Genomic DNA, 13,200 nt, shown 5'->3' with positions numbered 1-13,200 from the left:
CTCTACAGACCACACTGTCCTTTTCAGGCTCTCATGTTTCATGATTCATCAGGCACAGATTTTATTGAGACTCCCTAATGCCTTTATCAAACTGTCTGTACTTTTCTGTAGTCTCCCAGATGTCAATTTACAATTATTTTATTGCACACACACAAAAAAAGAGTAATGAAATAGAGAACATCTCTGAACATCTCCAGTAAATGGGCCACCAGCTGCGACATTGCTTACCAAAAAGAGTTAATGAAGGGGTCTACCACATGCTCATAAAAGATACATGTACAAACAGCATCTCAAATACACTTAATGAAAAAAAAGAAAAAAAAGGTAGTGGAACATACATTTTCTAAGTTACCATAGATTATATGCATCCTAGTAGAAGTTTCAAAAACCAAGGAAATAGGATGTGATTTTGTTTGCTTTTTGTTATAAAACACACACACAAATCTTGTAAAAATAAAGACTTCATATCAACTAAATTATTCAATGAATAAATATTAAGTATTTTCAAGAAATAGCAAGTCAAAGAATTTCAGAACTTTGGATATGCATCCACATTATAATTCCAAATACACAAATTTGGGTAAAAGGAAGAGGTATTAGATAAGTACATTTATTCACCGGTGACCTATGCCCACCCCACCCTCCTCAAAAACCCTGTATGGGTGGCGAGGCAGAATCTTTTACCAAATCACCATGAATTAAACACCAAACTCCGTTCCTATCCCCTACAATCATTTAAAATGGTTGAACCATTTTACTTGCAGTGCTAGCCCTTGTTCTGTGAAGCTCAGTACTGATATTTGGAGAGAGAAAATACACTATTGTAAGCCATAACACTAACTTTCCAGATGACAACACACCAATGGTCTTTCCTGAGTTGAAAGAAAAAAACAACGCCTGTTTATTGAAGTAACACTGTGCAACACTCAGCAGCACTAAGCCTTACCAGGACACAGGAACATAGAGGATTTGCGATGGCTGCTGGCAAATTTATGGGTGCACATACTTACCTCATGCTTGCTGCCAGACAGCAGGCCATCAGAGAAGCCTGAACAATGGCTTTTGCCCTGCAGGATCTCCAACTTGAGATTCTTCACAAAAACCCACAACAGATCTTTTAGCAACAGCTGGGATTGCGGACAAACATAGCTGCATTATCATACTAAGCTCCTTTTCCTAAGGAAAAGATCATAACTTGACCTGTCATCACTACTCCAGTTTTAATGCCAGTTGTGCTTGACACTTCTACCCCGCTATCACATTGGCAGCTATTTTAGCATCACAGTGAGATAAACAGAAGACAAACAGATTGACTGGAAGATAGATGGACCTTTTCTTCAGCATTAAAGAGAAGAAAAAGAGGTACTCTGTAGCAGAAGTCATCCCTGCGCTGGCGTTCTTAACCTCATGGTAAAACTGTTATTTCTGTCCCCCCGCCCCACGATTTCACCTCAGATAGCTCAGAAATTTTCAGCAACGTTAAGAATGTTCTTGTTTGTGAAAGCTGGGCTGCATACACTCCAAGTTTAGGAACTCAGCTGATACAATTTGTGAGGCAGCAGCATAGTAGGGTGGAGGAGAGCTGAGAAAGCCTCAGATTCCTCCAGGCAACGACTGCTGGATTATCACCAGTCATGCTCCTCGTTAGGTGCTGCAACTTAAATTCTCTTCCGGACCCAGAGGATCTCTGACACCATCCAAGGTGCCCTTGGAGCTTCGTAAGACAAGGGGAAGGAAGAGCTAATGCAAAGGGAGAAGGACTGCCCAGGCTGATGGGAAATACGAGCCTTCATGCCAAAAAAACTGTATGCCATATTCTTGCTCTTCACCATCATAGAATGGCTTGGGTTGGAAGGTACCTTAGAGATCATCTAGTTCCAACCCCCCTGCCATAGGCAAGGACATCACCCACTAGATCAGGTTGCTCAGGGCCTCGTTCATCTTATAACATGACTGTTACATAATCTAATGGGGGACAAGCGTGGGGATAAAGTGAGCAACTTTTGATCTTGGTTTTTACTTCCATGACTGCAAGTGCAGAATTATTTAAAGAGATTTGAACTCTAAGAAATGTGAATTATTTTATCAACTAAGGCATCATTTTTGCAAACAATACTTAGGAATATTTAAGTGTTGATTTGCCCTTGATTTCAGTTGAATGAGCTGTGTAAATATTTCTGAACATTTGTATTTTTCAGTTTTCAGAATACCATGGTACAATGGTAGATTTTTAAATATTATCTTTGAGTATCATACCAGATTCTGACATCCTTCCAACATACTTATATTTAAAAAAAAATCAGTGTGTGACAAAAAAAAAAAAAATCCCACGGTGTCCTTAAAACAGTGTAGAGGAACCTTTGAAAATAAATCATTGTATTTAATTAATTCAATGAGTTCAATTTTTACTCTAAACATACACATATTTCCATTTACCTCAGATGTTATTTGTGAAGGGCCCTCACACCTTTGGAAAGCACAGACATTCTGTCTATACATAATATAGCAGCAGTACATAGAGGTAACACTTGGCATTACTCCTCAGAAGTCTGAATTTAGTTATAACAAGCACTGTTGCTTACTGAAAAGCTTAGGCACAGATTTGTAGAGATATTTGACAAAAATTTGATAGCTTTTGTAAGAGCAGTGCCTTGCAAATGCAGATGTAGCTGGAGACATCTGTTAGCTAAACAATGCTGAGGTGCATCTCCCTCTGTAATTCCGTCCTAGTAGGCAATGATCTGGAAAACCTCAAAGCGGAACACATTAAGTTCAAGAAGCCATTTCAGGGATCCTAACTCTTCCCCTTATCATCTGTAGCACATGTTTACCATTTATGGCTCATCACCAGCACATGCAATCACTCATATTCCAAATGTTCGAGAAGCTCAATGGTTTAGGAAGAAAGACCATTAATATTCTGAACTGTTTGGAGCCATCCAAACTTGGAAGGGCTCATGACTTTGTACTGCCATGCTCGGCAGCCTTTGACACACGCCACTAGCTTAAGTCTTTCCTAACAAGTACAGCTTGCATACATAAAGCAATATTGATTCAGCTGTGCATAACTGTTTATAAAGCCTTTCAGAGACATGGCATCTTCAAGCTTTACTGCAGACATTAGACCATGGCTTCCTAGAAGAGGTTTAGTGGCTGTCAGCAAGGCTTGACTTAATGATGCACACTACGCCAACCACTGTATTTAATTAACTTTCTTGGTTGGCCTCACAGAGCTGTTTTCTACAATCTGATCTTGTCTGCATGAACCCTGCTACAATTGTGTGCTGGAAGGAGACTCGCAGCCACAACATTTTCATAAATAAAACTACCTCAATTTATAAAGGCTGTGCTGATAAGAAGCAAAGATATTGTGGTATTCACAAACAGATAAAACACAGCACAAAGCTTCTTTCTGAGGCAAAATATCTGGAGAGCAAGCCTAAAGGAGAAAATGCTATCCTTCTAAATGAGCAGTTCCAACAGTTTAATAAAGAGAGGATCCAGGACAATAAGGAATGGCTGTTTTGAAATGAACGCCTTTATCTACACCACATGGCATCTTTCCCAGTGGCACTACCAGAATTCAATAGTGTGGTTTCATAAGAAAGGATAAGCGCTAGTCTTCACTGTGCTGCTTTCAGCAGCCTGTTTGTTTAAGACTTCCAGCTAGGAAGCCATTTAAGCTGACACTTTACATGAACTGCTTTACCTGTCACTTAAAATGCAAAATGGAACATGACTATGACATATTTCCACTTAGCCAACTGCACTAGGGTTAATATATACATTTAATATATATAAGAGCAGGGAGTGTTCAAGGATAAATGAGGGAGTTCTGTTTCAGAGACCATAAAGAATTCCTTCCTGATGTTTCTTTTTCTTTCCCTACAAGCACATTCTAGGCATAATGGTTAAAAAGAATGCCACATGCAACACATGGGCTAGCTCATTTACTTAAACTTCTATCACAGGCAGTGAGATGTGTGTGAATATGAGTGCTATAATGCTCCTTAACTACAGCTGTCACTACACCTGCCTTCACTTCATCTCTTATTCCTTATTCTTTCCCCTTCTATAGATCTTGTTTAATTAAGACATTTTGTTACTTGCTGTCATTGGCATCTGTAACAGCTTATCAGCATTTACTGGGGAGCAAGCATTTCCAAACTTACAGTTGCCAGATTAGTTTCTATTAGTGTCTGCAGCTCATAAGCACATCCACCTTTCATTTCAAGTTTTTTAGCTTCACATTTTCAACCTTCAAGCATTTTGTACAGGTGAAAATATCAGTTCCTCCCACTGTAAATGAGAAGTAATGATTTACTAGAAGTGAAATAAATGACACCTAAGCCGTTTCACCCCTAAAAGCTCTAGCTTGGCAAAAAAAAAAAAAAAAAAAAAAAAAAAAAAAAATCCAGGAAAACTCAGTCCTTTTGCTTGGCTTATCCTCATGCCATTAAAATAAACATGAAACAATATGTTCCTTTTTAACCACTTGATGAGTCAGTGCAGCTCAGGAAACTGATAAAAGGTTTATGGAAATAAATTAATATTGCATGAACACTGCTGGAGCTATTAAACAAACATAAGTGAGAACCCATCACTGAAGCCAAGAGACCTTTATATGATAAGAGAAAATTGCATAGAAGTCAACAATCATTATTACAGCAGGTTCTTTGCCCTACAAAAATGGCATATGACCTAAACAGATGTAGTGATGCAACTGATACAGTTGTTGTTTATACTAGATCTTACAACTGGATTAAATTGCTTTTGACAATTAAATAAGCTACTTCTAATATCCTTTTTTTTTTTTATTCATACTAGTTACCACTTATTAAAAGCTTTCAGAATTAAAAAAAAACTTCTTTAAAAAGGTGGGGTGTTTTTTGTTTGTTTTGTTTTCATTTCTTTTGAAATTGTATAACAGCATGGAACAGCTCAGTTACTGATGTTTTGGTTATTCTTTTACAAGCCTGACGCATGACTAGTACTCAAGGTCTCCAGATGATAAAACTGTATGAGATAACAACAAAGATTGTGGCTGATGTTTTCAGTAAGCAAGCCCAGTTTCATTTTTGAAAGCATGCTCAGTTCAGCCACCTTTGCTGGAGGCCAAGAAAAGATCAAAACTACCAGCCTTCCTGCAGGAGCCAGACTCAGACCTGCAGATCACAGATCCTTTAAACATGTTGCCTAAAAGTAGGTCCTGTTTCTTACCCACATTGGCACTGTACTTAGAAATATACACTTGTGCAACCACGAAGGAGACAAACTTTTCTGTGACCTTGCAATACACAAAGTAAGCTCTGCTCCCAAGCACAGCGACTCCCAAAGACTTAAGCTTCTGAGCTTTCAAGTCAGCAAAGTATTCTCATTTCAATATATCAGGATTTCTGGTGAACTTCAGGCATGCGCTTGAATAAGGAGGAGTTTGGGCAGGAAAAACTGGAAGGAATACGCAGAAGCAAACATGTTTTATCTTACATATAAGAAGTTCTGAAAGTATTTTAGTTTTTCAAAGTATGATCTTTGAAATATTCTGTTGATTTTCCCAACTATGATATATTTTTATTTGCATCAAGGACAGCATTTAAAATCTACTCTAGACACCACACGTCCAATTGGGGAAGAACGAACCAAACGTTTTGCCATAACCTTAAATACAGTGACAGAATCCCAGAACATTTTCCTTTTTTTAATTAAGGTCAGACATTACAACATATCATTGATTGATTGTCTTACTCATTAGTGACATCTCTTTAAGTTACAGTTACACCAAACTAATAGTGGATCTACAGAAGGCATCCGCTCTGAATTCAGAGACAGTTTCCACAGTTAAAGTTTGTGCTCTAATGAAAGTCACACTGAGTCGTTAGAAATCGTGTTTCAAACTAAGCAAACAGGTTTAGAGCAAGGAACTAAGAAGTAACCTTCATAGGAACATCTTTATTGAAGATTCCTACTGTCAAAAGAAATATATATTTTTACTATCATCATCTCTTGCATAAATCTTCCATTACATATAGTTGTTGCCTATAATACAACCCTGTTAGCCATAGCATTGGGAAGACCTCAGCTAGGTGCTTGAGATCATCAAAACACACCACTGCAGAGAACTGCCCTCCCCCCGTTGAGCACAGAAATCCTCAGTTTTAGCATAGTATAGAAACAACCTCAAATTATAATCCTGTAAAAGAATTTTCTTTGAAGATGTTAACAAATCTACTGTTTCTGTCTACCAGTCTTATGGTTGAGGAATTGGGAGAAAATATTTCTGTCTTTCATTCCCTCCTTTGTGTGTATTTAACTGATGATGAACAATACTGGGAGTTTAACATCAAATTCATCTTAGATATTCATTAAATTAGGATTTTAATAAATTTCATTTATAAGTAGACACATTATTGGCTTCTGTGTTTGATGGAAATAAATACATCTGCTTAATGTCAGACACTCACCAACAGAAACTTTATATTTAATAATTTTTAAAAATCCATAATTATGAATCTACGTACTTTATGACAGTAATTGCTTCAAAAGATCTCTTTAAACAAGTTTTTTCATCAAGACTTAAATGATTTCATATAGCACATTAATGATTTTACAGTATTGTCCAAAGAGTCATTCCTAATCTTCCATTAGTCTTATTCATATGTTTGCTATGGCTTTTTTTTTTTTTTTACTTACTCAAAGGAAATTGAAAGAGAGCAGAAGAAATCTGCTTCTGCAAATCTAGTTCAAGTGAAATCACAGAAAAAGGAAGCAGTATAATCAAGAACAATGGTAGTCTTTCTTTGAGACCTTCTATCTTATTATAATAAATAATAACCTTTTGAATAAAAGGAGACTGGTAATTACTCAACATCATCCTCTTAAAAGATGAACAACCTGAAGTTATTTTCATCCTGTATTAAGACAAATTAAACGTTAGCATATTTCAGTGTGTTTAATTTAATTACTATCTATTTCTCATGAAAGGAGATGTTGTTCAAGGTTGACTTTTTTTTTTTTAAAGTCTATTAAATTTTCCCCACCTGCTGACCAGAACAGTCATGTCTAGTTGTTGATGTCCGTCCTACACCCTATTCATATATAGATTTGGCTTATTAAATTGACCACACAGCAATTACACTGCAGAGGACAGAGCAGTCAGCAAACAAAACATTCAAGACTTACCATTTACACAGATTTCATAAGATTTGCAAAGGTCATCTTCAAACAGGCAACCTAAAAACACAATAGAAAGGTAAAAATTAATACCGGTTTCAAACTGTGGATAATTAGCACAGACTGAAGTCCCCTCAGGCTATTAAATCCTCAGCAAGAGTCAGGCATTTGGTTGCCCTTAGGAGTCTAAATTGGGCAGTACAGAAACTTAAGAACACAGTAACAAAGCTGGTTAGACAGCACATCTTTCTAACTGGTTACATCCAGAATAACCTTTGCTTTTTTTTTTTTCCCCCCATTATTCCTCTACTGAGGCTTTGGTTTTCTCAGTGCTCCTCTTATTTAGTAATTTGAGGAACTTTACATTCCCTGACTTTGAACACAACACACACAACAGCAGAGTAATGCTGCTACACACTGCCAGAAATCAGGAGTTTCCTCAAGCTATTTACACTGCAGCGAGACAAGACTAGGAACATAGATATAAAATGCTTGAAATAGGTTAAAAAGCTGCAGGCTTTGATTTAGTAACTGCAACCACAGACCATGCCTAGATCCTCAAGAACACTTACTCTTTGGAGAGAGGCTTAAAAATGAAGCCATCCTTACCAACAAACACCATGATACCTTCACAGACAACTGACAGACCAGTGCTGTTCCCAGCATTGTGGCACGCCCCATATTTGAAGCAGGAAATTTGTTTCCAGTCTGGCTCCTTTGCAGCTCCCTGCTATGCCAGCCCACCCCTCACCCTAGAAGCTACACCCAGGTTGGCAAACCCAGCTCATCCACTTGGACACATCTTCACAGGTGGCAGCCACAGTCCACCTGTGGCTGATAGCACCAAATGAGGTAGAGACATTTGTTATTACCCCCCCTGTCTGCAGCTGAAATGAGCTCCTGCTGATATTCCTGAGAGCAGAGAGGCAGGCAGGATGCTGTCTGGTCACTCCACACTGGGGGACAGGGACAAGGACTAGGACTGAGAGCAGAAGCAAAGTGAAGTATCACTCTACTGGCAAGGGCATCTGCTCTATTAATCCAACCACTAGTTTCTTTACTTTGTGTTCTCACAAAGATGAACAACTAGGACTGGATAAACTCCAAGGAATGAGGCTTTATTTTGTGTACAGACACTGCCCTAGAGAATACATTTCTACAATTAAGCTTTTTAACATCTCTGGGAAGTACCTTAAGTTGATAAATAACATGGAGTTATAGAAATCAAGTGGTCTTGAGTGGTTCCACACTGCTTCACCACACCTAAACACTAGAGCACATCCTCTCTTCCCAGAAGCAGAGTACAAGGATCTCTATTCAGAGTCAAACTGATTAAGTAGGTTGATTTAACCAAGAAAAAAAAACAAAAGGCTCAAGACTCTGTCTATGAAGTACCCAAGTCTTAACCCTGCCAGAAGAAAAGTTCAGGAGGAGGGAGTGACTTATGTATGCCTGCACAGCCTTTCAGCAGGTAACTGTATTAGCACATCATTAAGCCTAAACTAATAAATTATGTCTCTCAGCAGGATTTATTAGCACAGCGCTAGGTCTGAGCTAAGCATCTACACAAATTCAAGTCACATTGGTGCACTGGCAGAACCACTTCTATCTACACCCATACCTACCCACAAAGACCACAAACACAACTTAACAAAGATGACAGCCTACAATATGCATGTTGATAAAAGTGTTCTCTTGTCCTTTTACCCATGCACCAAGGAACTGTGAGTATTCCTTCGGTAGGCTGTGAAAGGTGGAGAAAGCTTCAGGTTCAGAAAGGATTCTGCAAGCAGAGCACAGCAGAACAGCATGTGTCTAAACAGTCCACAAATTCCAGTTTGTGACATTTCGGAGACATGTATAGTTTTGTTCCAGACAAGTCTACTGTAGCAGCTGCTTGACCTGAAACAGCATCTGAAAACTCCCTGCAGATATCTGATTGCAGCCTTGGTGCCAACCCAGCAGAGCAGAAGGATGCCTTGACTGGGTATTGACTCATAAAGAACCTAAGAGAAGAACAGTGGCAGGCAGTGGCCAAAACACATCAGCACAGGCTACACAGCACAGAAGCTCTAATTAAAAGTACAGTAATGATTACTTCAAAAACTAAAATCTTGCAAGAAACAAACAAAAAAAAAAAAAAAAAACAAACAACTTTGTGTACTACTAGATAAATGACAGGTGTACTTCAATATTTCCTTTTTCAGAGATTTGAGGTTGCCTAAAGGTTGTTTTTCTTCTAAAATAAAAGATTGGTTTTTGAGGTTGTTTTTCTTCTAAAAGAAAAGTTCTTATGGTTAGGAAAAAATCCCTAGCAAAACCTGTCTGCCTTGATTTTCTGATTATATCTCAAAGGGGTTAAAACCAGAAGCCTGAGATGGCCTTTTCCTCCGAAGCACTACAGAAGGTGTCCTGTGCCCAAGGAAGAACAGAAGTCTTGTGGTTGATTTCTCACTCCACCGTGGCTGTGCTGTAGGATCCTAAGGGCATCAGATGAGTTTGAACCAGAAGTGTTTCCAGTGGAGTCAAGGTAAAAGCAGTGACTGGTTCATGCAAACCCTTCTGATTTCAAAACACCTGGCAGCTGCTAATGAGGTCCACAGCCACCTGCTGCCACCACAGCCACCTGCTGCCAAAAGCCACCTGCTAGAGATAGGCTATCCCACAATATACTGAAAATCTGTATTTTTCTGCTTTTCAGATTGAAGAGGAACACCATGATTATGTGATACAAAGACATGAAGAGCCAGGCTACATGAGTACAGAATTCTGACTCAAATGCACTCTGCTTTTGCTAGATAAACTTTGCATTGTCACCTAATACATTTCCATGAAAAGCACAAAAGAAAACTGATTTTGTCATGTTTTAGTTCCTCTTTTGATAGTAGTTGCTTATCAGATGCTGACTGCAACTAGGCATTTGATGCCATTAGCCTTGAAAATTTATGTCTTGGAGAGCAAATTAATAAAGTCAACACATAGAAAACTATATCCATCTATGATTACCCTAAAATAGACTACAAGGACCTCTAAATTCCTTGGAAAATAAAATAAAAAAGTGTATTTCAAGTTATTACTAGTGTTAATTATTATTATGTATATTTCACCCAGTCAATGTGCTAATTTATCTACTAATTTATCTTTTGTTGTTATTACTGTGACATTAAGAAACATCGTATTTCATTTAAAATATCATCTACCAACTAATAGTAATGATGGCAATAAGTCACCACTGAAGAGTGAAGAGGCGTTGTCTCCAGTCAGCACTTAAATCAGTTCATGCTTCATGGGATTAAAATAAAATTTTGTTTTCTATAAAACAAATCCTCTACCAGTGATCTTCTCCCAAAATACATAAGCCTGACGCAATACACCTCAACACCCTCCTGATCCCCCAAAAAAACACAAACCCACCCCCCAAATTTGCTTCATACAGCAATCCTTAAATAAATTCTCCATATATCTTCAATAAGATAAAGGTACGCAAATGCACTCCTTTGATTATATACCTAAGTATGCCAAATTAAGTTTTCCAAGAATTCAGTGCAGGCAGCAGTAGATTCAGATATGTCATTTATGCAATAAAATGTGAATACAAGGACCTGGCATTACAGCACCAAGACTATTTTATAAGCCCAATTCTGCTAGCCCCATATGTCCTCTCAAGAAGAGATCTTTTTAGCATTAATTATCACACATCAAAGGGATAGTCAAGATTTTGTCACCTAATGAAATTATTTTAGCACTGTGTTTATTATTACTTTGCTTAATCTAGAACACAGGTTTGTTACTTGACCTGCATTAACAGTTCACTTTTTCACTAACACTTATATGGCCCTAGTGATAAATCCCATATCTTAGTGGTGACAAAGACGGCTGGAACAATGCCATAGTGGCACACAGGTGAACCAGCACCCATATAAACAAGTTCAATTGTAAGCTTCATCATCAACTCCCCATGTAACCAAGTCTACATTGCATGACTTATAACATAGGGAGAGTTTTTCCTTTTCACATACAGAAGTTGTTTAAACTCCAAGTAGTAGAACCTTAAGGATTACCCTATACACTTATGTAAATATATGCTTTACATATTCTTAAGCATAAAATTTTGCAAAGATATGTCATGCACCCACTAATTTCTAGCAACATAACTCAGTTGCTTACTATTAGACTGCATCATGTAGCAGGACCATTTGTGTTAGACCCACTTACATATACACCTTTTTTCATTTTTTTAAAGCTTTATAACTGCCTAAATAAGGGTGGGTAGCTATGCTATAAGGTACATTACACTTGCATGGAATAGTCTTTTTTAACTAGACAAGGAAGTACATTTCATAGAGCTTATCAAAGTCTTCCACCTTCTCAAATAGTTTTTCAGACAACCAATAGTACAATATAATTGGAAAAAAAAATGCTGTTGCAAACCCAAAATATTATACCATAGGATCCAAAAGTTTAAACTTCTTTGTCAAGATACTTTTATCACAAGACACTATCAAAACTATTCCCCTCCTCTTTTCATCAGGCTTACAGCAGCTTTGCTTTTCTCAATTCAAAGACAATTTAGGCTTGTTTAAGAGATTAGACCGTTAGACCATACTGGATTTTTGTTTTTGTTTTTTTTTGGTTTACAGGAGACACCTCTGAAGATTGTAATAGTCAGGCATGAGCTGAAGTCATCTGAGCTTACTCTAGAAAAAAAAGCTGTATTAATTTATCCATTGAGAAAACTATTTTATTGAATCCACTGATCAAATAAACTATATTGCATTCATTTTTCTATCCTTTTCCGTTAACCAACCTGTGTTGATTTTACATTAAATACATCTCATATGAAAATGCTCAAAGTTTGTAAGCAGCTTTACCAGCTACAGCAAAAAAGAGGCCTTGGGCTCACTTTATCAGAAATTATCTTATATTATCAAAATAAGAAAACAAATAATATACAATGAAAGCTAGATTTCTCCTATGCTTGTCAATCACAATTTAGGAAAATAAAAATCTCCAAAATCCTTACTGTTGTTGGGGTTTTCCTGTCTCTTCCTTCTGTGATCTTCATTCAATAGCTGCGTAACCACCCAATGTCTCTTGACATTTGCAGACCATAATAATCAAATGTCATCACAAGATTTTAATCAATAGAGGTTTCTTCAATTAAAAAAATGTATTTTTATTTTTTTTTTAATAACTTGGAATGAAAATTCACTCCTCATTTATCTGCTTCTTTCAGGTTTACTTGCTTTCTGGTAAGGAGACCTTGAAGCGTAAATTCTGCAAAGCACTGGTGATGGAAACCAAAAAGGAAACACCTGGCTGTGACAACTCTGGGCATGCCTTATGGACTTCACTAGTTCATTAGCACCACCTGTGAATGGCTCTAAATAGAGTTCTTTTTTTTTTTTTTTTTTTTTTTTTTCCTACAGCAGCATTATGAAATAGGGCTTAAGAATTATATTTTACAAGTATTGAGCTTATATAACTTTGAACCAACAGAAAAACAAGATAGTGTATAACAACAACAAGCAACAAATTGATTGGAAGGAAGTATCAAGTATCACATTCTACATAAAACTGAAAGGAAAGGTTGACTGACAGAGATGCTCTTCTCACTGGTGGAGGTGAAAGATAATGTTGTCCAGCCTGCTGAATCTGTGATTTATCCAATACATCCTCATTTGTCTACTGCACACTTACACTTAACAAGACCAGAATTACACAAAATTGCAAGCATAGTAAGGAAGAGTATACTTTAAGCTGATCATGGGTTCCTCTTGTTTTCCTTACTCTACTGTATATGGTTACTCTACTCTGTGTGGTTACATAGGCACTATAGGTGTAATGTATTATTCCTTACTCAGAAATTGCACATGGAAAATCAGCTACTGCTCATTTTGTTCAGCTTTATTTTGGCATTCTCTCTGATAATATATATAGATATTCCCTATTTCTTCAACTTTCCTCTTTATCCCATTTTTCTTTGCCTTTTTTTTTTTCCTGTCCCTCTTTTTATTCTGTTCTAAACTC

General features: G+C 37.3%; 1 protein-coding gene across 2 annotated transcripts in view; it reads right to left on the bottom strand.

Annotated features, from left to right (window-relative positions):
• Positions 1-13,200, bottom strand: part of PTPRN2 (protein tyrosine phosphatase receptor type N2) — a 643,897-nt gene that overhangs the window by 572,405 nt on the left and 58,292 nt on the right. The window contains exons 1-2 of one of the 2 annotated variants that reach the window (XM_038174330.2): positions 7,780-7,807; positions 7,180-7,230 (exon numbers count right to left, since the gene is read on the bottom strand). In XM_038174330.2, the coding sequence (XP_038030258.2) occupies positions 7,180-7,230; positions 7,780-7,792 (64 nt within the window). In that variant the 5' untranslated portion in view covers positions 7,793-7,807. Of the gene's footprint in view, positions 1-7,179; positions 7,231-7,779; positions 7,808-13,200 lie in introns of those variants that run through there. The other variant, XM_027450443.3, reaches the window with a different exon arrangement.

This window comes from Anas platyrhynchos, chromosome 2 (genome assembly GCF_047663525.1).
Source record: "Anas platyrhynchos isolate ZD024472 breed Pekin duck chromosome 2, IASCAAS_PekinDuck_T2T, whole genome shotgun sequence".
NCBI classification, from domain to species: domain Eukaryota; kingdom Metazoa; phylum Chordata; class Aves; order Anseriformes; family Anatidae; genus Anas; species Anas platyrhynchos.
The sequence above is the reverse complement of the archived record's forward strand: the minus strand, read 5'-3'. Positions and strand labels throughout refer to the sequence as shown.